General features: G+C 42.2%; 1 protein-coding gene across 3 annotated transcripts; it reads right to left on the reverse strand.

Annotated features, from left to right (window-relative positions):
- Nucleotides 1–202: 202 nt before the first annotated feature.
- MTMR8 (myotubularin related protein 8) lies at nucleotides 203–24,952 on the reverse strand. Of its 3 annotated transcripts, none has more exons than XM_075835754.1 (14): nucleotides 24,847–24,952; nucleotides 23,812–23,934; nucleotides 20,374–20,536; nucleotides 19,632–19,789; nucleotides 14,495–14,623; nucleotides 10,149–10,283; nucleotides 8,773–8,905; nucleotides 6,976–7,085; nucleotides 5,607–5,732; nucleotides 4,967–5,016; nucleotides 4,255–4,455; nucleotides 3,390–3,515; nucleotides 1,882–2,008; nucleotides 203–1,781 (listed from the first exon to the last, which is right to left on the reverse strand). In XM_075835754.1, exons 1-14 carry the CDS (start codon nucleotides 24,868–24,870, stop codon nucleotides 1,494–1,496), a joined length of 1,893 nt encoding a protein of 630 aa, XP_075691869.1. In that variant the 5' UTR covers nucleotides 24,871–24,952; the 3' UTR covers nucleotides 203–1,493. The 3 variants fall into 3 exon arrangements, with proteins under 3 accessions (XP_075691869.1, XP_075691867.1, XP_075691866.1); XM_075835752.1 differs by having other exon boundaries at nucleotides 203–1,793; XM_075835751.1 differs by having other exon boundaries at nucleotides 203–1,796.
- Nucleotides 24,953–26,590: the final 1,638 nt, after the last annotated feature.

Genomic DNA, 26,590 nt, shown 5'->3' on the forward strand with positions numbered 1-26,590 from the left:
ACAAGTTCATATTCTTGTACACAAATTTTCTTGTGCCATATCAAACCGATAAGCAAAATATCGCTTTCATTTATGAGCATAACAAATAACACAATACATTGGAAATGTGTAAGAAAAGTTATAACAAACAAGTCTGTAACACCCTAAATACTGAAATAGTAAAGTATAAAACGGACAACAATGACAATTCTGACTTTCTAAATGGACTACAGTTATTTCCCTTTATTTACCACGGAAACATCCCAACGTTCCTGGATGCTTTATACATGCAAACTAGTACAGAGAGAAAACATGGGTGGTGCCCTTGGCCACCAGCCATCTCCCTACAACCGTTTCATAACCATCATCATGGCTTCTACGAGCGGAGCCGCTGTTATTTTTACCATGAATCCCAGTATCGGCAGGGAGCAGAACTTCCCTCTGCACAGATCCACCATTTTCATGAAGCTCCAGGTATTCTTATTGTTAGAGGTTACCATGAGGATTCCCAGTATACAGCAATATACTGCACAGAACATGTATTTACAATCTACACATACATTTCAGAATATCCTATAATGGGCATCACATAATTTACGTAAAATGTTCATATAAACTAAATTCAGTCATAATTTAGAACATAAAACAAGAAGAATTTACAATTTGACTTTTCCGCTTTGGCATTCTGCAAAATGGAGTGTAAACATTAAGTCCCAAAAATTTGAAAATGGATGAAAAATATCTGGGCAAGTTACATGGGAACATGATTTAGCTTTTTTTGCATATTAAAGTTTTAACAGCTTTTGTCCTTTATTGCCCAAGTAAATATTTTCTGCATTTAACATTTTACACAAACAATGAATCGTAACGCTTTGACCTTTACATTTCCGTAAGAAGTGCTCTTGGATTAAAAACAGGAAGTTCTAATGGTGCCAGGTAAAAGTGCAATCAATGAGTTAATGGATTATTACAAGGAACGAGGGATGGCATTAGAGTCATTTAATCATACATTTCCTGAATGGAAAAAGTCTGCCGTGTCCTTATTGTTTGATGCATCGATTCCTGTCAGACTCCTGGATAAATACTGCAAATGTAACAGTTTAATATAAAGTCCAGACCAAACATAGAATGGTATAAATCTATTGCCACTATGATACCAAAGGCCTAGAACTTAATGAGAAAACGTTAACCCATGTGGCAATAGACAAGCAGAACAAGGCTGAACTGATCAGACCATTCAGGTAATTCATAAGGAAGAATATTAAGAATATGAGGATTCCGTTAACTTCTCTGCAAATCCTTCCCGATACCGAAATGGCCTAACTGCGATTCCAAAGATGAAGCCGTCTGTAGCCAATCGAATCGATCGAATGACCAACAGCTTGTTTAGGATTCGGGTATATGGCATACATGGCACCTAAATGTTCTCCAAGGCTCCTGGTTTCGGACTGAAGTCATTATATTTTTCCCTTTATTCAGCAATGACAAAATGATACATCTTTTCTTCCAATCCCTTATGGTAGTTGTGGTGGAATGATATTGCCATTTCCACTTATCTCAGTGGAAGGTAGCGCCTTACTGTCAGGCGAGTCGCTCTGCGGGAGCCAATGGATGCCGATCCCATGCTGCTCCGCTTTAATTTCCTTTTTTAAACATACATCATGGTTTGCCACAGAACCATTGGAAAGATGAGCAGGAAATTCTTCTACATTCTGTGGAATCAGCTCATCGGACAGTTCTCCCATTGTTGGTACATCTTCACAGTGCTTTTTCAAGGTGCAAGTATCTTCAAGAGGGGTGATCTGTTTGAGAAGCTTCTGGTTTGAAACAGAACAATATTAAACAGTATTGACCATATACATAAGGCAGAAATATGGTTTTCAGCCACACACCTGAACTTACATTTTCCATATCAGTTTCACTGGTTTCCAAAGTTTCCTTACTGTTCATAGATTCAAGCAGGTGATCGAGGACGGATTGCCTCGGGTGCATTCCCTTATCAAATCGATTGTACATTCCACACCAGAACCTGGAAATACATATAGAAAGAGAAAGCTTCAATGAAGCACCAAACACATTTATTTTTTACTAGAAATGTAAAATAATGCACTCATTGTGAGCGGTTCCTATTAAGTCGGGGCAGGGTCTAATGCAGGGGTCTCAAGCACGCGGCCCGCGGGACACAGAGCCGCTAGTATCGGCTCTGCTCCGAGACTCTGGAATTCCCTGACATTGCTGTCCACATATGAACAGCGATGTCTGGGGCTTAACCAGAGCCGGAGTCCCGGGCAGAGCGCTAGTACAGGCTCTGCTCCGGGACTCTGTGGAATTCCCTGACATCGCTGCCCATATATGGACAGTGTGTCGGGGTCTTCCCCAGAGCGGAGTCCCGGGCAGAGCGCTAGTATCGGCTCTGCTCCGGGACTCTGGGGAAGCCTCTGACATCGCTGTCCATACATCGACAATGATGTCAGGGGCTTCCCCAGAGCAGGAGTCCCAGTGATGTCAGGAGCACAGCTGGAGTCCCAGGAAGAGCCTACTAGCGCTCTGCCCGGGACTCCAGCTCTGGGGTTACCCCTGACATCTCTGTCCATATATGGACAGTGATGTCAGGAGCAGTGCTGGAATCCCAGGCAGAGTGCCAGAAGTGGCTCTGCGCCAGGACTCCACTCCAGCTCTGGGCAAGCCCCTGACATCACTGTGGCCTTATCTCCAGAGGGCACTGTGGCCTTATCTCCAGAGGGCACTGTGGCCTTATCTAGGGGTGTGTTGCATTATCCACAGAGGGCACTGCGGCAGCATCCACAGAGGGCACTGCGGCAGCATCCACAGAGGGCACTGCGGCAGCATCCACAGAGGGCACTGCGGCAGCATCCACAGAGGGCACTGCGGCACTATCTAAAAAGGGGCTGCCCAATCTTGACGTGTGTCTGCCAAACGCTGCCAACTGAGCCGCCGGACTGCATTTAGCGACACTTAAACTGGAAAGCTGGATGCGGCCCGTCAACTTCCCATCTTTTCTATATGCGGCCCACTTACCCGGCCGAGTTTGAGACCCCTGGTCTAATGCAACAGTCAGGTCACAAAGTTTATGAAATCACTCTGCACAGCAAAATGAATCAGCTGGTTGGTTTAGGATAAAATAGATGTATTAGATCAGTGGAAATTGTGGCTTAGGGCCTGTTCACATCAGCGTTGGCTTTCCGTTCCGGGGTTCCGTCGGAGGGTTCCGTTGGGTGAACCCCGCAACGGAAAGTTAAACAGACCACAGATTCCGTTTCCCGATGAAAAAAATTATAAAATTATAAAATGGCACACAGTTAAAAAACAAAAAAAACAACAATATTCATCTGCTGGAACAAGCAGATCAGGAAGGCAAACATTAGGAGTTACTATGTTGTTTTACTTACTTGAAGCAGAATGGAAAGGTATTTGGCTGGAGCGCATTATATGCATTTGATCTATACAAGGGGTTTACAAACTCCTGCTTCCGTTGAAGAAGAAATGGCCACAAAGAATGAGTATTTTCAAAAATTCTGTTGGCAAGAACAAGCAATTACATTCAAGATGGAGAATAACGTTTCTATGCCAGAAACGTGGCAAATTCGCCCATTTTCGGCTCTTCTCAAAAAGAGGGCGGAGCCTAGAATAGGGGGCTTGACCATCCACGATGTGCCATGTTTACTATCATTTACATAAGAAGCTTGCATAAATTAGAGTGGAAATCTAGATTTAATTTAGTGGTGCAGATAGCCGTAGACGCGACTAATTTATTAAGAGGCATGTGCTTCTTAATAAATTTGACGCATCTTACTACAGCTTGATTTTTATTAAGATTGGCGCAGTCTTAATACCTCTCCTCCTTAGGTAAACCCTGAAGCATGTGCAAAAATATATGTAAAAGGATTACACGGAAACAATGTATGAAAAATCTCTTATAACTTTTGCCAATAAAGGTTAACGTTGAAATACACAATTTTATAGGCAGCAACTAAGATTTCAGTTGAGCGGCCACCTAGATTCTATACTACAGTATGTATTTAAAGTGAATTAGACAACAATGGAAACTAAGGCCACAACAAATCTTACTATGGTCGTAAACCCCTCCCCATAAGATGCAGCATAGCTCTTCTTTACCGCTTGTGCCCCCCAGATGACAGCAGGACCACACCGCCCACCACTTTGCCCCCAGTAGTTAGCAATGCTCCCACCTTCCTGCCCTCTCTTCCCGTAGCTAGACACTCCGCTAATTCAATAACATCACAAGATACCCACTTCAGTTCTTGCCGCTCTTTCTGGGAGATTCCAATAAAGTTTCCAAACTGGCAGGAGAAGACATGGTCGTGGATTTCAAGTAGATATTTTTCACTGAATTCAAAGGCACAAGGGAACTGTTCCATAAGATGCCACACACATTCCAAAAATTGTGTAAACACGGGCGACACTTCTTTTGGATCAAACTCTAAATGATGACATCTGCAGTAGGGAACGCAGTGAGCTGGTGTTAGTTGCACATCTTGTCTGCCATTTTATACAGCGCTTATGTACCAACAGTATTTTAGGAACCTCAATTCTGCCCACATAAAAATTACATTCAGATAGTGCTATTAAACATACATTTAACTACTTTATTTTCCTTAACTTGACCTTTCCAAGTTTTTCCCTCCAAAATTGTAATTATTTTTTTGATCAAAAAGTGTTTTTATTGAAGATTTTCACATTTGGAAAAGTAAAACAGAACATAAAAGCCCTTCCCCCCCACCCGATCCCCCCGCTCATGAAGGTGTCAATCATCTGCTGTATCAAATCAAAAAGTCCTCCAAAGAACACTGTGATGGCTGATTTCCAATGGCATGTGACATACCATCACCCCTCTCCTTCAGATCACTCAATGTACATAAACTAAACACATATATATCCCATCCAAGTCATTCAGATACAAAAAGGATCCAGGACGCAGCCGAGATTTACAATTTTAAATACATACCTTTGAGAAAACTTGTGTCCTAGGGAAATCCATTCCTTTTCAATAAGTACCTATGGAAAGAATATATACATCTTTACTGTATCAGAATATTCTCCTACTGGAAAAAACTAAAGATGGCCATAGACATAAGATTAACGTTCTGTCTGAATGTTATCCATTTATCGGATTATTCTTTTCTGCCAACGACCAATAACCGACAGGGTATCGAAAATATTTTTCATCCGAAAGTTATACTTTATGGTCCTTTCTCGTCAAAAACACTCAGAAAAGCAGAATTTATTGCCAAAGGGGAACGATAATAATTCAGCACATCAGAAGTGATTGACCATCTGGACACCTTCAGTCTACTGTCTATTAGAAGGGGTTTTCCGACCCCTTAAAAAAAACAAAAAAAAACACACTTTCTAACTTGTTGCACATGTTAATTTGTATTTTTATATACTTGTATATATGTTTTTTTATGGGTTGGAAAAACCACGTAATATGTGTTATATTAACACTGAAATGACCTTTGAATAACTCAGATAATCTGGACACAGAGATGCACTTTCCCCATAGTTGGTCATGAAAGACTACGAACTGATTGTAATATTTGGGATTATTCTGCTAAAGAAAATATAAAAACATGTTGAAGACTTACCATGAATCCTTTAATAGTCCTGTAAAATGGATCCAGAAGAATACTAGCCAGCGAACAGACTTGTGCTGTGCGATCCCAACCATCGGAGCAATGAACCAGGACACTGGTATTATCCTCTCTAACTGCCTGCCAGGAACAAGATGGAGAGTGGAAAGCGAAATGTGAATTCCTTTAATAGGGATCACACTGGCCAGGAATTCTTGATAAGGCATTGGGCCCGTTTCTCTGGCAATCAACACTTGCAATGGGTTCTTTTACACGGGCCGTGAAAATGAGCGGTGATCAATGAGACAGATCGTTGATCGCCAATAATTTGCTCCTTTCACAAGGAGCAATGAGCAGTTATGTATAGGGACGAGCGATCATGACTACGATCGTTCGTCCCCATACATTTTTATTATGCCGACATCTCCCTGTTTACAGAGAGATGTGCTGCCGACTAGCGACTATTTTATTGGCCGCGTAAACGATACGATCAGCTGATGAATAAGCGTTTGCTCGTTCATCGGCCGGTTGTTGCCCTGATTACACAGGGCAATAATCGGTAATGATCGTTTGCCCGATCATTGGCACGTGTAAAAGGGCCTTTAGTCAGTTTACCAATTTTCCTAAAGACCTTGCAGTTGGGCACTTGCAGTTGGACACCAGACCTCAAGACCAGGGCAGAGCCAAAAGGACCTAGCTAAGTATATTATGCATCATCCGCATTATCCAGATCTCATCTGCTCCGTCTTGAGGTTTACTGATCCTCACTGCTCCATTGCCAGTGCAGCTGGACCTATGCACTTCTAGCGGTCTGACTTTTTAATAATTCTGTACCTTTGTGGTTCAAAGTATGCTGAAATTTCGTATTGGAATTTTTCAGTATAATAAAAACCATTAGCCCAGAATAAAGCACATTAATGATCTGGCAGCAAGACTCTTCTTCCAAGCTCAGCTTTATTGCATGCTATACTGGATATGTCAGCGTGATGCTCTAATATTACTATAAACAGCTATAAACCCCTTTATGTGCTCTGTTCCTCATGAATTGGGAAACAGAGGAACCATATTCTGTCAAAATAGCAACTTTATAAGTAAACTAATACAATTTTAAATGAAACCACAGACACAGGAGGGGGAGGTGTCTGAAAACGAGACGGAATAATAAAACAATGGAGCTTATATAGCAACCAATCAGATTCCAGCTGTCATTTTTTAAAGGCAGGATAGAAAATGAGCACGTTAGAAAAGGCAGAGAACTGACAGCTATTTTTGTCTTTGCAATCATTATGTCCCTACCAACGTGATACTGATGTAGCGTAATGATTAGACGGATATACTCACGCTACCTATTTATAATGTTATGACAGAAAGCCACTTCACATACCTTTGCTAGAAAAACGGAGGCATCCATTACTGCTTTTATGTGTCGCAGCCAGCCAGAGTTTTCAAGGACTGTAAGGAAACTATTCATGGATGGATTCTTGAGTTCACAAGCTAAATTATAAAGAAAAAAGATGAAATACTAATAAAAAAAATTCACCAATTTATTCCAGAGGAGAACCATTTCAAGAATACATAGATAAGATGTAAGCATATAAGGTTACGTTCATGGTGCGCTATTCTCCTCTCTTGAAATCCTGGTGGCCAGCTATAGCAGCATTTTGGGGTCTATGTTTCCGGAATTTATTTCGGAGACTTTTTACAGAACCTCTTCTCTAAATAACTCCAATGATCTCCTGAACTCTTCTATTTGATTTTAAGTGCCTGTATAGTGATCATAGTCCATTACATCTTATTTAGAGCAAACCTATAGAGTCTGCAATAGAATTTGACACATACTACTAGAGAACATTATGGATGCAGCGTATAACTGCCACTTCACCCCACTGTGTGGACTGTATGACTGGCACATTGCGCTCTATGGCATTACTGGCAGGAAAATCAGCAGATATGATTGTGAAGTAAATACAGAACAGAAGAATGCTTGTGACCTCCCATAACACAATTCACCCCAGATTGCGGTCCGCAATTACGGGCGTTTTTTACGGTCGTGTGCATGGGGCCTAAGCATGGGTATCAAATGGATTTTTTGTTTGGTTCTTAAGTTGTTCTTATCTACATGCTGATAGGTGAGACCTACTGAGCAACAATGAATGTGATTGGTCAAAGCCATCACTTGAGAAATCGACATGCTTGAGACTATAGACTCTGCTTAGACTCGGTCTCACCCAAATATATAAACCTACAAAATAATGGCACCACAAAAAGCACCACAGCAATAGAAAAAATATCCAAAAATCCTTATTACGATATGAAACCAATTAAAAATGGAGTCCCACCATGGATAAAGCGACATCGCCGGAATGAGGCATACAGAAAAACACATACGTCCAAGGCAACTGGCATATATGTCACAGATAAGTATAGTATCTAAAGTGCTACGTGCTGACAATTATAGCACTGCATAAGAACAAGTGTCATATATATAGTGAGTAGACACTGAAATATACAGAAGTATATAAGGGTATATATATATATATATATATATATATATATACACATATACACGGCAGCGTGTAAATAACGTGTAGAACGCTGGATCAACTAATACACAATGCCTCAATGCATACCCATCTGTATGTCGCCGACCCGGTTTCCACATACAGTTGCCTTGGACATGTCGTGTTGCTTTATCCATTGTGGGATTCCATTTTTAATGGGTTTCGTATGCTAATAAGGATTTTTTTTATATTTTTTCTATTACTCTGGCGCTTTGTCCCATTATTTTGTAGGTTTATATATTTTGGTTAGATGGGATGCACCCTCTACTGGGCCTTATATAGTTGAATGAGCTAATTTGCAATTGCTGCTGTATATGCATTTCATTGCATGCTTGTATTATCTGTATGTTAGTACTTCTCATGCTCACCCAAGAAAACCCCTGTCCATATGACCGCCATGTAATACTACATTTTCCCTGTGATGGCCGATGAGGAGGAAATGTTTGGCCCCCTGAAACCTCTTATTGAGACAACTCCTTTAATTATATACATCCAAGAAATTAAAAAATCAATATTGATTATACCCAAGATATGAATATTAATTTTTCTCTCGGCGAAGCCGCATTTTTGTTAGAGAAAGAAAATCATTGGTAACAGTGTTTGTAAAAGTATGTGAATACCCTCTAATAGCTTTTGCAGACTTCCTCGCATAACATGGATGTTCTCAATTCCAATAAACTGGAAGTGGATGTTGGGGTAGTGGTCTTCATTCTCATAGCCCTTTCCTGCAGCTCTGTTTGCCATGGCATTCAACTGTTGGGAAAAATTGAGCAAACAGGTGATCCAAAATTCCAAACAAAACATGACACAATATTTTTCGGCAGTCTCAGAGTTCTTGGGGATATCTATAGAATTCCGCTATTGCATAACAGAGAGTTGTGTGTAACTAAACACAGCAGATCTACATAGCCACAGTCTGAGATCTCAGGTTTGGGGACGCCATTGAATGATCATAACTTACTGCGCTCATTTATACTAGCACAAATAAAAAACTAAATTATAACCCTGAACAGTAATGGCAGCTTCTGGCATCAATCTCTGAATTATCACCACACACGTCTAAGAAAAAAAACAGCAAATAACTGCAGAGACAGACTACAACAGATTTCTGTAGGCAAGAGCGGACGCCAGCCAACCGATGGGAGTGATCCTACTCTGTTTCCGTTTGGTGTGTTAATATTTTATCTTAGAGCGAAAACAACTTTTTTTCTTGCTATTACATAAATACATCAAGATATTCAATTTACTTCTATTGCAGCTGGAAAAAAAGTCAAATGTAGAAAAACAAAAACAAACTAAACATCTGTTACTGTACAATAGACCGTGTACTTCAAGTGAAACTCCATAGAAATGTAGTATTACATGGAGCTCTGGCCAATAAAGGGGTGGGAACCCCCCTCTATGAGGTCGTTATGTCCTTAAAGGGCAGGGGTTGTCTTACTGAGACAACACCCTTAAATGTCTCTTACCCTTTTAGCGCCCCGTTAAGACATATTTCAGGACATTTTGATTGGGTGGCAATGAGTCTACGGGGAGTCTATAGGCTCAAGCATGTGGGTTTGCCTAAGTCATGGCTTTGACCAATCGCATTCACTGATGTTCAGCAGGTCTTACCTCTCAGCATTTAGATAACCAACCAAACAAAATCTAAACTTCACAATCCTCTTTATTTTGGGGTGAATTGTGTTACTGAAGGTCATAAGAATTCTTCAGCTGCTGATTTTCCTGCCAGTGATGCTGTAAAGTGGCAATTATACACTATATCCATAATGACTGGTGGTAGCAATACACGGACCTATAATATACAGAGCACCTTGGAAACATACATTTGCGGGACCAGACGGAGAGAACTAACGGCCCGCTAGGTTAAATTAACCCTTGTAGGTCCATTTCAATAATCAAGAAAATTCATCCCAGAGTTTCACCCTAAAGAGCCTTAGTGTAGAAAGGGTACGAGTACACCCCCCAAGCATGAACCACTCTCTGCATTTCATACCTTGGGCCTTGTATCCACAACATAGATGAAAGGACTGCCGGGATTGGCTTTGCTGATTATCTCGAGCATTTTCTCATCCTCCACACAGCGGGTACTAAAGCCAGACAGCGGCTGGCTACATCTGCAAATCACAGCCTAGACAGCAGAGAATGAGCAGATTGTATTTATCGGAAAATGTTTATAGAGCAATAAATACATTAACGTCAAGGTCGCAAATGGCGATATGGTTGCGTATTTTCTGCGGTTTTGTGTGCAGTTCACCACTGCAGATCTAGTGTTGATGTTTTTCCGTACACCACAATGCACAAATGTAGCTTCATGCTCTAAAATAAGATACAGATCAATAAAATGAACAGATAATCTGAGAGGATTCGGCCTTCCTTTATAGCTATTTGTAGCTGTAGTGAGTTCTTCATGAATGAACCTTGATCAGACGGTGATGTTAAAGTCACGGTCCTTTGATTTGTGAGAATGTAAAAGCTATTATGAACCCTGTCCCCAGAGCCAACGTTCTTTAAATGCTTTCGCTGCCAAAGCGTTATTTTTTTGTCTCCATCAATTACGTGTCATTTTTGTTCGAATATTAATAGAATTTATGCCCCCTCTGTTGCTTATATAGCGACAACATATTCAGCAGCGCTGTACAGACTCCTCACTTAGTCCCCGTCTCCAATAAATGTTCTTTCTCAAACACACATGGACTCATTTCATAGGACCCAATTAACCTATCAGTACTTTTTTTTGGAGTGTGGGAGTAAACCCACAAAAATAGAGGGAGAAAATACAGACTATGTAGATGTTGTCCTTGGTCAAATTTGGTTTGGTTCAAACCCAGGACCCTAGTGCTAAACCACTGAGCCACCGTACTGCCTTTAAAGACTTGTGTATATACCTGCTCCCTGAAATCAACATTTGGCTATGGTACAACATATGGAACCTGTTTAAAACTCCAGCCCGCTATTCCAGAGTAGCAAGATACACCATTCTGAACTGCTGGGAAGAGAAAAGATTGTTTAACTGCAGGAAGTCCAAAGGCCCTTTTACACGAGCCAATGAGCAGGCAAACAAGCACTCATATGAACGCTCGTTTCAGATCATTGCCCTATGTAAACGGAAACAATCAGCCGATGAACGAGCAAACACTCGTTCATCAGCTGATCGGATCTTCTATGCGGCCAACAAAACGGTCGCTAATCAGCAGCACATCTCGCGGTGTAAACAGGGAGATGTGCTGTTGACATGATGTAAATGTATGGGGACGAACAATCGTAGTAACAATCGTTCATCCCTATACATTACCAATTACTGCTCCTTGTGGCTGGAGCAAATGAGCACTAATCGACGATACAGAACATCGAAAGGCATTCGCTTTCATGGCCAATATCGGGCCATCTAAAAGTATCCTAAGAAGTGGTTAAAGAGGTTTTAAAAAAAACAACTGTCTGCAATCAGGGTATGTGATAAAATAACAAAATAAGTATTACTCACCTGGTAAATTCCCACAGGTCTCGGATGCTGTTCAGCAGTGATGACAATCTGACTACCAAATCACTGCCCTCAGTAGTCACGTGCCCACCTTGTTACTGCCGAGGACCCCTTTCTGACATATGCCTATTTAACGCGGTGGAGGTCGGGTGGGAGAGTATGAAGCGAGCGCACGGGCTGAGCCCGCTACATAGAGTAAGCATGTCGGCTGTTGGTTTAAGCCGATACTTCAGTGTAACAAGCGGGATCCCGCTCGTTTAACTTCTTAGATGCCGCTGTCAATAGCGACCTTGGCATCTATGCTGTTTGAAACAGTGGGGGCTGACCCCTCGGACATTCCATTGCATTCCCCACGACTCGATCGCATGGTGCCGATGACTGTCATGGCAGCCTGGGGGCCCAATGAAGTTTCCCAGGTCTGCCATCTTTGTACTCCTATTAAGCCCTCTGACAGGGCTTAATAATAGCCTGTCAAACATGATATACTGCAATATACTGCATCTAGTATTGCAGTATATTTTGGAAGAGATCCAACGATCGCTGGTTCAAGTCCCCTAGGGGAACTTATAAAAAAAAAGTCAAATATAGTTAACGTTTTTCCCCCCAAAAATGTTAAAAAAATATATTGAAAGAAAATACAAAAAAGAAAAACAACAAACCTTTTTCCCCCAAAAGCAATGTCAATTTTTGTTTTTTAACATAACTGGCATCACCGCATCTGTAAAAATCTGAACTATTACAATATAACATTATTTAACCCAAACACCGTAAAAAAAAAAAAATAATTAAATGCCAGAATCGCTGTTTTTTGGTCACCACATCTCTCACAAAAAAATGGAATAAAAAGTGAACAAAAAGTCTCATGTACAATGATACCAATAGAAACTACAGCTCGCCCCGCAAAAAATAAGTCATCATACCCAGGGCTGCACCATGTTTATGAAGGCCCTTGGGCGACACAGAATTAGTAGGCCCCTTTGCGGGGGAACTCACAGCAGCAGTAAAATGGCAGAAAACGTCACTTTGTGCCCCCATATAGACGTTAGGCCCTGTTTATGCCCTCATATAGAAGTTAGGCCCCAAGTTTGTACCCCATAAATTTAGTGCCCTCTGTAGGTAGTGCCACACAGCCCACCCCTCCCAGGTAGTGCCACAACCCCCCCCCCCCCACACTCCCAAGTAGTGCCACACAGCCCCCACCTCCCAGGTAGTGCCACACAGCCACCCCCCCCTGTAGGTAGCACCTTTGGGCTTCCCTCTAGGAGTGGAATCCCCAGCCGGAGCATTGCCGACGCTCTGGTTGGGTATTCCGCTTCAGGAGAAGCCCCTGACGTCACGGTCCATATATGGACAGTGTTGTCAGGGGCAACCCCAGAGACATAGTCCCGGGCAGAGAACTACAAGCACTCTGCCTGGGACACTGCTCTGCTTCTGACAACACTGTCCATATATGGACAGTGATGTTAGGGGCTTCCCCAGAGACGGAGTCCCGGTGCAGAGCATCTTCTAGCGCTCTGCCAGGGCCTCCTTCTTTCCTCCTGACATCACTGTCCATATATGGACAGTCATGCTGTGACGACGGCAGCGTCAGCACCAGGCGGCCGAGTGGGCCCCCCCAAAGGTAGTGGGCCCGGGCACTTGCCTGGTTTCGCCGGGTGTTGAAGCAAATTTTATTACTAACAGTTATGTTTTTTCCTTGTAAAAGTGGTTAAAAAGAAAAATAATAAAAAAATATATACATTTGGTATTGTCGTAATTGTATTGAAACGCAGAATAAAGTCAACATGTCATTTATACAGCACGGTGAACGTCGTAAAAATAAAATCCCAAAAAACAATTACGTTATATGGTACAATAAATGGCGCCGTTTAAAACTACAACTCGTCCCACAAAAAACAAACCCTCATATGGCTAGATCGACGGAAATATATATTAAAAAAAATAATTATTTTTTTTATGGCTTTTGGAAAATGGGGAGGAAAAAACTAAGATGAAAATCCAAAAAACGGCAGCAGATGGAAGAGGTTAATAAAGGGAGTCGCAATGCCATCACTGCTAGACAAGGACAGGAACTGGCGGGTAGCACAGAAGCGGCGGGGGATTTACCAGATGAGAATATTACTTATTTTGTTATTTTATCACATCCCCTACGTGCCACCCGTCTAACAGCCTCATGCACACTACAGTTTTTTCCTTCAGGGTGCTATCCGTTGCTGTCACATATAGCACCCTGAACCCATGCATTTCAATGTGGCCATGCGCACTTGCATTGCTTTAACGGAACCATGCGTCCGTTCCGTCAAAAGTAGGTCAGATCCTACTCCTGCCCGTTTTTGATGGAACAGTCTCGGCCTTCTCATTGAATTTGGTCCGTGAAACAATGGGCTGCACACGGAAGCCATACGTGTGCAGCCCGTGTTTGACGGGACCGTCAATAACGGCCGTTCAACGGCCGACGGAAGTGTGCATGAGGCCTAACTGACTTCTATGGGCCCCACGGTCATCGAAATCACTGACAAAAGTAGGACATGCTCTACTTCTGGCAGAACGGATCCGTGAGAATAACGGAAGTATGCATGGGCCCATTGAAATGAATGGGTCAGGGTGCTATCAGTGAAAAAAGCGGATAGCACCCTGAAGGAAAAAACTGAAGTGGGCATGAGGCCTTAGTAGGAAAAAAAACTGCTTTGTAATGTGCATTTACTTAGTGTCTACTTTATCTGGACATGTTGTTATCTGACAGTAGTTACCCACTACCAGCTTCCCTTTTTATCACCATCAGGAAATCGAAGCTTCCTTTCTTATATTAGTAGCACCACACATAACCAAGGGTGTCAGCGTTTTAAGCGCATGTGACTCACATTGTTGTCTTTGTGATAGTACGATAGCACGGGAAACCTCTCCCTGCTCCTGAACTTTGAGCTTCCAATAATTGTAGATTCAGAGGCTTCTTTAGGTACAACCAGGCAAGTTGGGTAGGTACAGCACACCTGAAAAAGAATAGGTATAAAGGAAAAAGGGAGTATAACAATTAGGGTATGTTCACACGGCTTAGCAAAATACGTCTGAAATTACGGAACTGTTTTCAAGTACTCGCGTTTTTCGCTGCATCTTTTACGGACGTTTTTGGAGCTGTTTTTCAATGGAGTCAATGAAAAACGGCTCCAAAAACGAACCAAGAATTGACATGCACTTCTTTGACGCAGGCGTCTTTTTAGGCGCCGTCTTTTGACAGTGACGTGTAAAACTACACCTCGTCTAAACAGAACATCGTAAAACCCATCGCAGGCAATGGGCAGATGTTTGTAGGCGTAATGGAGCCGTTTTTTCAGGCGTAATTCGAGGCGGAAAACGCCCAAATTACGCCTGAAAACAGTGCGTGTGAACATACCCTTACAATTTTAGACATCAATAGACTACATTCGTAGTACACAAATGACCATCATATAGTCTGTTGCGTGCAGAGACCCCGAGGACGCTTTTCTATCGGCAAAACATGTTAGGTTAGTGTCTGTGGAAACCTTTTATACCCCTTAATGACTCAGCCTAGTTTGGGTCTTAAAGCTCAGAGCCCATTTTTCAAATCTGACATTTGTCACTTTATGTAGTAATAACTTTGGAATGCCTATACATATCCAAGCGATTCTGAGATTGTTTTCTCGTGACACATTGGACTTTATGTTAGTGGTAAAATGTGGTCGATATATTTGTTTATTTGTGAAAAACAGCAACATTTAGAGAAAATTTGGAAAAAATTGCATTTTTCTGATTTTAAATGTTTCTACTTGTAAGATAGATAGTAATTCCACACAAAACAATTACTAATTAACATTTACCATATGTCCTCTATATATATATATATATATATATATATATATACACACACACACACACACACATACATACATATATCTTGACATCATTTTTTGAAAATTCTTTTATTTTTCTAGGACGTTTCAAGGCTTACAACATAAGCAGCAATTGCTCATATTTTGAAGTAAATTTCAAAACCCTTTTTTTTTTTTCTTAGGTACTGGTTCAGTTCTGAAGTGGCGTTGAGGAGCCTATATATTAGAAACCCCCATAAAGCACCCAATTTTAAAAGCTAGACCCCTCAAAATATTCAAAACAACATTTAGAAAGTTTCTTAACCCTTTAGTTGTTTCATAGAAATTTAAAGCAGAGTAGAGGTGAAATTTACAAATTTCATTTTTTATGCAGAAAATCAGTTTTATTCAATTTTTCCCCGTAAAACAGAAGGCTTTACCAGAGAAACGTAACTTATTTATTGCCCAGATTCTGCAGTTTTTAGAAATATCCCATATGTGGCCCTAGCGTGCTAATGGACTGAAGCACCGGAAACCCACTGTACGAAACAGCAGTTGTCACAGCTCCTCTATGTGCCGAGAGGGGGGCCGGAATGGCCATTCCTCCCGTGACGTACTATTAGGTCACGAAGCGCGAATTATACGTTCATCATGACCTAATAGTATGTCCAGGAGCGGGAAGGGGTTAATCACAAACATGAATGTTGTCTTTAGACTGTTCTATTTAGCTACAGCAAGTTATTGCAGCAAGCTACTTTAGTAATAAGTAATCCATGTGAAAATGATGTCTATGTGGAGGGTTTTAGCTCTGCCGCTCCAGTGGTCATATATACAAGTAAGCTGCAAATAGCAGTAAGGGTATGTGCACATGTAGTGTTGTCAGACGTTTTTCGTGCCGTAAATGTCCCGAAAAACGTCCGCAAACAGAACGCCCCCAAACATCTGCCCATTCATTTCTATGGAAAAAACAGCATTCTTTTCAGACGGGGCGTTTTTCTACGGCCGCGCAAAAATGAAGTCCATGTCACTTCTTAAGCCGTTTTTGGAGCAGTTTTTCTTTGACTCTATAGAAAAACGCTGTGAAAATCGCGAGTGGCTTAAAAAACGCCTGAGAATCAGGAGCGGTTTTCCTTTGAAAGGAGCTCTGTATTTTCAGATTGTTTTTGATTGTGTGAGCACATACCCTTACATTGAAATAAACACAAAATGGCTAATACAATCATACCGCGGCCCTTTTAATCAAAGTCGTTGTTGAAATAGTTATTTTGAGGTAGATAATTATATTTTAAATAGGTATAATAAAAGTTAAGCTTCAGTACACCAGCAGTTAGCGGGGATTCTTTATTTGAGAACTACTGAATGTAGTCTATTAATGTATAAAAATGGTCTATTAACAGAGCCCCCTTGCATGGGTGTTCAGTCTGAGATACACGGTCTCATTTGTCTCATTTTAGTTATACTTTTATCTCGTTAGAGTAGGAACACACACAACGTAAAAACTGCAGATTTTCCGCAACGGATTAATCGCAGAAAATCGGCAGCGTATTACAGTAGCAGCAGTGTGGCCTGTCAATCAGTTCTGCGGATACGCAACTTTTCTGTTGCTGGTTTAGTCATTGAATTCAATGGGGTGCTTAAACACGCAACAAAGCAGTGTGCGTTGCGATATTTGCGGCGGAATCACAGCGATGTGCAGCAAAAATCTCAAGTACGAGAAAAAAAATGTTTAAAAAAAAAGTGATACGCTTACCCAGAGTTCCCTGCTTCTGCTCCAGTCCGGCCTCCCTGGATGACGTTGCGGGCCTTGTTACCGCTGCAGCCAATCACAGGCTGCAGCGTCACATGGCCTGCAACGTTATCCCAGAAGGCCGGACTAGGCGCCGAGAAGCGGGAGGGGGGAAGTATGAACGTTTTTGGGTATTTTCCCGGCATCCCTTTGCAGCGGAAATTTTGCTGGAAAAACGCATTGCAATGCCATTTTCCAGGCTGCGCAGATTAACGCAGTGTATCAGCACTGAATACGTTGTGTGTGTTCCTACCCTTAAACAGTATCTCCACTTTCAGCAAACTTTTGAGATGTCAGAGACATAGCAAAATTTAGGATCAGTGGGGGACCCCCACCGTCACAGAAACAGATGTGTAGAAGTGCTCAGCTGACATGCAGGGTGATCCGATGCAGGGTGATCAGCTGAGCGCTTCTGTACCTTTGTTTCAGAAATGGTAGGGGTCTCAGCACCTTACCGGTCCAAACTTTTGATATGTCTCTATGACATACCAAAGGTTTGCAGAAAGTGCTGATACTCTATAAGTACATGTTACACGACAGTACTGGATGGATTTTTTCTCTTTTCCAAGTCTTGTAAATTATTATTCTGCAAAAGAGAATAAAATCAGTGACGCGAACAACACAAATAAAGATATATAAGAACACTCTTGAAATGGGCTGCCGACCCTGGGCAGGTTACGAAGAAAATGTAGATGGCGGACTTAAAAAAAAAAGAAAAAAAAAAAAGAAAGATAGGAGTTAGCCATGTAACACGTAACCTTGAATTATATTATGTATATGGACAATATTAGGTTTAGTGACGGATGTACTAGGAGATATGAACCAAATTTGCATTCTGTTGGGGCCACAGCACTGCACCTGTCTGAACATGGCTGATACAATGTGCTTTTAAGATGATGGTTGCAAGTCATCTTAACTAAATTGCGATAAACTGCAACATCACAAATGGGGCAAGCTGAAACAATGGTATCATTACCACACTCATGTGGCTTCATCAGAATTTGTCTATGCTACAGATGATAGATAGATATCATTATCTAGTCACAGTGTTATGATGCCTTCTTCCAAATACTCCCGTCCCCTCTCCTGACAGGTCTGTTTTAGTGAATACTTGTATTCCCCATAAAATAACGCTGCTGGACCATCTTTTCTTAGAACGCTGCGTTATTTCATTCCTGTTTTTCCACGCACTAATTTTTTAATAAATTGACAACTGGGTGTTACCAGTTGGGTGTGTGTCCCTACAGTCTCAGCGTAACGAGTAATGGTAACACCCAGTTGTCAATGTCTTCAAAAATTAGTGGGTGGAAGAACAGAGGAACGAAACAACGCAACGTTCTAAAAAATAGATGGTCCAGCATCTTAATTTTATGGGGAATACAAGTATTCACTAAAACAGACAGGAAAATGACAGGTCTCTTTAAGGCGAGACTTCAGCCTTTGCCTTATTAAGGCTCATTCCTCTTAGAATACGTACGGCAATTACTTAATAATGTTCTTTTTCTCACTGGTGGTCAAACAATTTCCTTCTGTCCTTGCTGTAATAGAAATCAGCTCTCCATGCACTGACCTCAAGGGGAGCTTGTGATAGGCTTGTGTTTATACACAGCAGCCAATGTGAAGAGGTAGAACTGCAGTGGGTTTGAAGAGATCCGCAGCCTGAACCAATGATGAGACAGGAGGCGTGTCTCAGACTCCCTGTAACTAAAGGCCCTTTTACACGGGCCAATTATCAGGCAAACGAGCGTTCACAGAAACAGGACAATGATCAGCCGATGAATGAGCAAACGATTGTTCATCGGCTGATTGTATCGTTTATGCTGCAAGAAATATTATCGTTGTTGGCAGAACATCTCCCTGTGTAAACAGGGTGATGTGCTGCCGACATGATGGTAATGTATGGGGACGAGCGATCATAGTAAAGTTCGCTCATCCCCATGCATTGCTCCTTGTGAAAGGAGCGAACAAGCGCCAATCAACGAGTTGTCTCCGGTTTCCGTCGATGTCAGCTTGTGTCTGCTCAGGGTCCCGTTCTGATGGAACACTCAGATGGAACGTCAGAACGGGACCCCAACGCAGATGTGAACAAAGCCTTACAACATGTCCAATTCTTCTTTTCCCCCATGACGGCAGACATCATTGACAGTCTGGCTAACACCACACACATAAGATTACTGTCAGGAATAGCCAACATTTTCCTAATGTGTATGGCCAGCACTTTTAACAGTCATATGCATGTCTTGATAGACCCATCAACCTGAACACTTAAGATGCCCCCTCCATTCGGACATTAACAATGCAGGGATCTACTAAACTAACATTAGATCTTAAACGTCATGTATGAGATACTTATGATATGCCATCATTACCACTATGGGTACAGACCTTGAAATCTTTGTTGATGTCACTCAGCACCCAATAGTTATTGGGGATTCCCATACGCATGTATTCCATTTTCAGGTCAATTAACTTCCATTCCATAAAGCGCTCGTCTTGATCAGACTTGGGATTGTAGGAGAAGGCATACAAGTCTTCATATTTTCCTGACAAAACGTATGAACAGAATCAGTTAACAACGCCATTTTGAAAACTGTGCAATAAAAAAAACACCAATCCTTCATACCAATAAAAGAGAAGCAACAAGGCCAGTCTCATAGGAGAGTAATACAGGAGCAAGCCCCGACCGGACCACATGTCTAATGACATGAACGAGCAGCATTGTAGCCCGGGATGGGATTAGTGGCAATAATAAATAGCAAGAATTAGTCTCTATTATGCTCGTATGAAACCGGCCAACAAAAGAGGTGAAAGGCTGGCTGTAAAAAATATTTTTAAAAACGGAGGTCAAATATGGAAGATGCACTACTGCTGCCAGACTCGTGGGATTGGACCATCATGTACCGGACAGCAGAAGTCTTGAATTATATCTAAGGTTTCTTCAGAATATCATATGTCCAATAATCCAGAAGGTCTGACAGTCCGGCATTATAAATTTATTAGAGTTACAAGACAAGAATAGGGGTGACAGACAACACTGAGTATGGGATGCTTCGTTTTTAACATAAACTACACGCAAGTCCAGAGCTCGCTGAATGCGCTGGTTACCCCAGAGGCAGAAACAACGTACCTGGCTGTGAAAGCTTGAGCAGTGAAGTATACACTTCGTGACAATCCCGTTCCCGCAGGATCACAAAATGAGCCACTCGAAAATTTTTGCAGTGAATGATAAGTGGACAACCAGTCGTGCTGAGAGGCTGTTTCTCAACAGAGGCAATGTGGTGGTGAGCGATCTGAGAGAGAAAGGTTGTCAGACGGCAAATAAAAAACTATTTTGTTTCAGTATTGCAAAAAGCTGATGTAACATTATACTGAGGCGACGGCAAAATAAGTTCACACATCTAGATTTCTCTATAGGGTTCTGCAGATCTACAAACGCAACAGCTCTGACATGTGGAGTTTACCGCTCAGACGGCACTGGTAACAGTCCAATATCATTCAGTATGGACTCTCTCCCAGAAAAATGCAGTGGACAGTCCGCAATCCAATGAGGGTGTGGATGGTAATTCTTATCCTTGTAGTTCCACCAAGCTCCTTATCGTCTCTCTCCACATTCAAAGAACTCCTGGTAGGAAAAGGATCTTATGTCTCTAATAGATGGAAAAAGGAAGACACATAGTGCAACACCCTCTGAAAAAAGATGGCTCCACGCCAAGTTTAATCCATACTCACAGAAGTAACAAGAAATAAAAGCATCAAGGTAAGTAAAAATCTTTAAAATTTCTAGGCGGCACGCCAAACACTCTCGCCCGACCCTGGGTTTCGCCCTTCCGGCTTCCTCTGGGGCATGATGCGAAACCCAGGGTCGGGCGAGATTGTTTGGCGTGCCGCCTAGAAATTTTAAAGATTTTTACTTACCTTGATGCTTTTATTTCTTGTTACCTCTGTGAGTATGGATTAAACTTGGCGTGGAACCATCTTTTTTCAGAGGGTGTTGCACTGTGTCTTCCTTTTTCCATCTATTAGAGACATAAGATCCTTTTCCTACCAGGAGTTCTTTGAATGTGGAGAGAGACGATAAGGAGCTTGGTGGAACTACAAGGATAAGAATTACCATCCACACCCTCATTGGATTGCGGACTGTCCACTGCATTTTTCTGGGAGAGAGTCCATACTGAATGATATTGGACTGTTACCAGTGCCGTCTGAGCGGTAAACTTCACTGTACTTTATATATGTTATTTAGGGTATTTGTTGGATCATACCCAATTTAGATTTTGTGGGTATTTGAGCCAAGAGAAACCACCATTATATTTTTAGCTCTGACATGTGGTACTTGTTTTTTACACTTCATGTGAATGGGGTTTTGTAAAACCCCATTGGTTTGGATTGTACTGTAATTTGATGTGGATTTTCTGACGTGGAAAAGAAGCTGATAACACGAACTATACAGCCATATGCAGCCGGCCGGCTTGTGCGGGTAAGGGAGGCATTTAGACAGTTATACAACCAATGTATTATGCAAGGTTCTTACTGGATAGCCTTAAAGAGGCTCTGTCACCACATTATAAGTGGCCTATATTGTACATGATGTGATCGGCGCTGTAATGTCGATTACAGCAGTGTTTTTTATTTAGAAAAACGATCATTTTTGACGGAGTTATGACCTATATTAGCTTTATTCTAATGAATTTCTCAATGGACAACTGGGCGTGTTTTACTTTTTGGCCAAGTGGGCGTTGTGGAGAGAAGTGTATGACGCTGACCAATCCGTGACCAATCAGCGTCATACACTTCTCTCCATTCATTTACTCTGCAGATAGCGATATAGCTATATCGCTATGTGCAGCCACATAAACACACTATAACGCTACTCATGTGTCCTGACAATGAATATACATTACCTCCAGCCAGGACGTGATGTGTATTCAGAATCCTGACCACTTCTCTAACACAATCCCGACACTACAGCACAGCAAGCGTAATCTCATTTTAAATGACAGTTTACAGCGTAATCTCGCGAGATTACGCTTGCTGGAGGTAATAAACATCCCGTCCTGTCTGGAGGTAATATCTATTCATTGTCAGGACACTGCAGTAATGTTATAGTGTGTTTATGTGACTGCACATAGCGATATAGCTATATCACTATCTGCAGAGTAAATGAATGGAGAGAAGTGTATGACGCTGATTGGTCACGGATTGGTCAGCGTCATACACTTCTCTCCACAACGCCCACTTGGCCAAAAAGTAAAACACGCCCAGTTGTCCATTGAGAAACTCATTAGCATAAAGCTAAAATAGGTCATAACTCCGTCAAAAATGATTGTTTTTCTAAATAAAAAACACTGCTGTAATCTACATTACAGCGACGATCACATCATGTACAAGATAGGGCACTTATAATATGGTGACAGAACCTCTTGAAGGCCCTTTTACACGGGCCAGAGATCGGGCAAACAAGCGTCCACATGAACGCTCATTCCCGATCATTGCCCGGTGTAAACAATGTAACGAACAGCATCGGCTGATCGTATCGTTTATGCAGCAGTAATTATTATCGTCTCTAGCACATCTCCCTGTGTAAACATGATGCCGACATGATGGTAATGCATGGGGACGAGCAATTGTAGTAACGATCGCCCGTCCCCATACATTGCTGATCATAGCTCCTTGTGAAAGGAGCAAACGAGCGCCGATCAACGAGTTGTCTCCAGAAATTGGCCAGTGTAAAAGGATCCTTACTTGCTCTCAATTGGAGCAGCTGTACCGGTTACATTACAGAGCTCTATACAAAACATCTCGTACCTGCAGAGGCTTGATGTTCAGATCCGCACTGTGAAGTATTTCAGTGCAGGATCTTGTTCAGAACCATCAATAGTGGACATTTTGCTGTTGCTTTATTTATAATATTTTATTTTGTTACCCCCATTAGTTACAAGGGGAATTTATGAACTCCTATTCGCACAATGTACAATATGCATCATCAAGAACATTTTTCCTGCTGATTTTCCCCATTATCTTCAGTGTTAGTAAATTGGTATTGTTTTCAATAAGGAATGGATGTAGGAACATTTTTTTGGGCGACTTCACCGGAAAAATGCAAATGCAACTAAATTGTGCAATTCTTACTGAAAATTTATTTTTTAATAAGATATAGTTCTAGGAATATTTTAGTAAGAACTATTAAAAACCCTATAGCGCTGAAAGCTACCTGTACATTTGAAGTAAAACACAGTCTGCTATGGTTTTTTTTCCAGAAACAGCGCCACTCTTGTCCATTGGCTGTGTATTGTACTGCAGCTCAGCCCTATACAAGTGAAAGGATCCAAGTTGCAATAGCAGACTCAGCCAATGGAAAAAAGTAAAGCCCTTTCTAGAAAAAAAACAGACCTTTATTCATAATCTGAAACAGCCCTATAGACAGATAAGGGATTGCAAACATTCATTGGTGATAATGAGGTCTTTAGCCACCGACTGTGATTAGAGGCAATCCCTCAGGATCAAACTTCTTTTTAGATAAATTCTTAATAAGATGTTTCAAACTGCTTTTAATCTATATACATACCCAAGTTTCCTTGCGTACACCGGCAGCAGCATCAACGTAAATAAGATGGGTGGCAGTCAGGTATAAGGTACCATTGGCAGGCCGCTTGTTTGTGTATCGGTCTAATAGCTTAACATTCTCCACCTAGGATAGGAGGAAGACCATAAAATAGAAGGATAAGATACATGGTGGTACACTGCCGTCTTATATCCACAATTACCATCATTGGGTTTCAGACTCTTCTCTCCAACTCCTTCCACAAATAAGAATTTTTTAGGCCGGGTTTACCATCCCTGTTTGAAGTGTAAGATCGACTTCGAACAACCCGATTATCTACATTTAGAGGCATTTAATGAAAAATTGCCAAACACTGAATACATAAGCCCATATGCATTTACAGTTCGGAGCTCCACTCCACCAGCATCCCCTACTTGTTCAGTGTACGCACAGTAATACGATCTAGCGTCATATTTATCCTTCGATCTGTTGAAGTTATAAAATTAAGAGTATGGTATATCCTATTTGTCCCGTTTTATTACAGGTAATGTGAATCCTGTGAAGAGGAAATGGTTTATAAACTTCAATGCGTTTTCTTTTCGGCATGGAAGTCAACCAGTGACCGTGTTGTCTCCAGGGGGTGAGGTTGCGCTTGGTCAGCTGTGCGCAGCCTGAACTGATACACACCACCAGTACTTCTATCCCAAGACTGCGGAAGATAACCCCCAGCGTGGACTGCCAAGTAGTCAATAACTTAGTGTCTTATTCATGGACCACCTTGATAATTATACTGTGCCAGCCTGCCCTATGATGGCAGATCAGAGACTATGGAGGGTACAGTCTGCTTCCCACTAATGATAATGACTGTCAGCACACAATGGCATCACTTCTACCAGTGACATTACAAACCTGCCACCTTAGTAGGCTAATGACAGGGAGCTGCACACAGTGCCACAGCCCTAGCGCGGGCACAATACATAACTTTATCACTGAGAACTGTCCATTCACGGACAGGATGGGACACGGTCACACACATCACATGACACAGGCGCCCCTCACCTTTGGGGTGGATATGTGCTCCATGGTCGTCTGCCCCGGGCTCCTCACCTCTTACAGCCCCACGCCCCTCCCGCAGTCACCCCACCCGCCATCTTCCTGCCGGCCTCCTCCAAGTCAGCTGACGTCACGTCACGAACCACAACAAAACTCGCGACAGTACGGAAGACCGCAATCTTCCTGTACACAAGAGCGTTACCATGGAGACTGGAAGCGGGCAGAGGCGGGGGGATGAGGTACCCGTACACGTTCGGGGATGACAAAAAGGGGCTCTCCAGTTTCTGTGTCACCGTAGGACATGTTATTTATTTGCTCTACAAGCGTGTATTAGATCTATGATCGCCCGGACTGGAGGACTAATAGCGTGAGCAACAAATTAGATCTCTTCTTTGATTTCCAACCCTGCCATAAGAAAAAAAGGTAACATCTGGTTGATATTGGCAACATGGACACTTTTAGTGACTGTGATGATTATTCGTGACTAAGGCCAGCGTAATACAGGCGCCTGCAGCAAGCAGAGATGGTGAGGAATAGGGCTTATCCATTCATTGTTTACTTCCAATGGATAAAATTCGGTCAATGGTCATGGTTTGGATACACAGGAGCACGGTTCGTTACAGTTACAGTAGGTGTATCAGAACTGTGTCTTCTAGTATTCACAGCACCTGTGTGTCCATCACATGACCATGGACAGAATGTTATGCACTGGAAGTAAACAATGAATGTTCCTACTGAATAACAACAAGCACAGATCTTGAGAATGGTGAGGAATTAAAGGGGTTTTCCACCTTCTGACAACTGATGAACTATACACAGGATAGGTCATCAGTACGTGATCTGTGGGGGTCCGACACCCGAACCCCGCACAGATCAGCTGGTCCGGTGCCTCCGTGCACCGGACGTACATGCCGGAAGCACAAGGCTCAGGCCACGGAATAGCGGACGAGCTGCAGTACTGTATTCAAGTGAATAGGATCAGACCTGCCATTCTGCAGCACGGCCGCAGTGCTATGTACGGAGCCAACTGGTTCCAGACTCCGTACATAGCATTATGTGCCATAACATCTGGTGCCGGCAGGCCACCGGAGTGGCTAATCGGTGCGGGGTCTGTGTGTCGGACCCACACCGATGATATACTGATGACCTATCCGGTGTCAGAATGTAGGCAACCCCTTTAATACAGAAAGTATATTGGAAAATTGTATCAACTATTAATTATACAAAAAGAACATTCATTTACTGAAACCGGACAATTCCTTTAATAAAACGGGCCTAATGCATAAAAACTGTTCTAACGTCTGCTAATCCCAACCCAACCGCGCATCAAATGACCCATACTAACAGCATTTCAGGAACCATTGATGCCGTTAGTTCGGGTCATCTGACGCGCGGTTGGGTAGCGGTTTGAGGCTGTAATAGAGGCGCAGATATACACCCATATGACGCATTAAATTGGCGTTACTGACATAGGAGCTCTGATAGATTGTCAGGAGCAGTGCAGGGGTGTCATAAAGTTTTAGCCTCTCAATGGAGGGAGATTTATGCTTTAACCCCTTCCTGACGTATAGCCGGGTAGGGGAAGTATGGAGCGCGCTCATGGGCTGGGCCCGCTCCATACAATGTGGGTGTCGGCTGTATCTTACATCCAACACTTCACAGTAACGAGCCGGATCAGGCTCAAGCGTGATCCCGCTCGTTTAGCCCATTAAATGCTGTCAATAGCGCCCCACTCTAACAGCTCATAGGC

Source organism: Rhinoderma darwinii, chromosome 8, assembly GCF_050947455.1.
Source record: "Rhinoderma darwinii isolate aRhiDar2 chromosome 8, aRhiDar2.hap1, whole genome shotgun sequence".
NCBI lineage: Eukaryota > Metazoa > Chordata > Amphibia > Anura > Rhinodermatidae > Rhinoderma > Rhinoderma darwinii.

What these genes read in the sequence shown, in the direction of transcription:
- MTMR8 (XM_075835751.1), bottom strand. Translation starts at nt 24,870, where the DNA reads ATGGAGCACATATCCACCCCAAAG. An exon ending in TTGTGGATACAAGGCCCAAG is followed by an intron (nt 8,906 to 10,148) that starts GTATGAAATGCA and finishes TTTTCCCAACAG; the next exon opens with TTGAATGCCATGGCAAACAG. An exon ending in GTGAAACTGATATGGAAAAT is followed by an intron (nt 1,797 to 1,881) that starts GTAAGTTCAGGT and finishes GTTTCAAACCAG; the next exon opens with AAGCTTCTCAAACAGATCAC.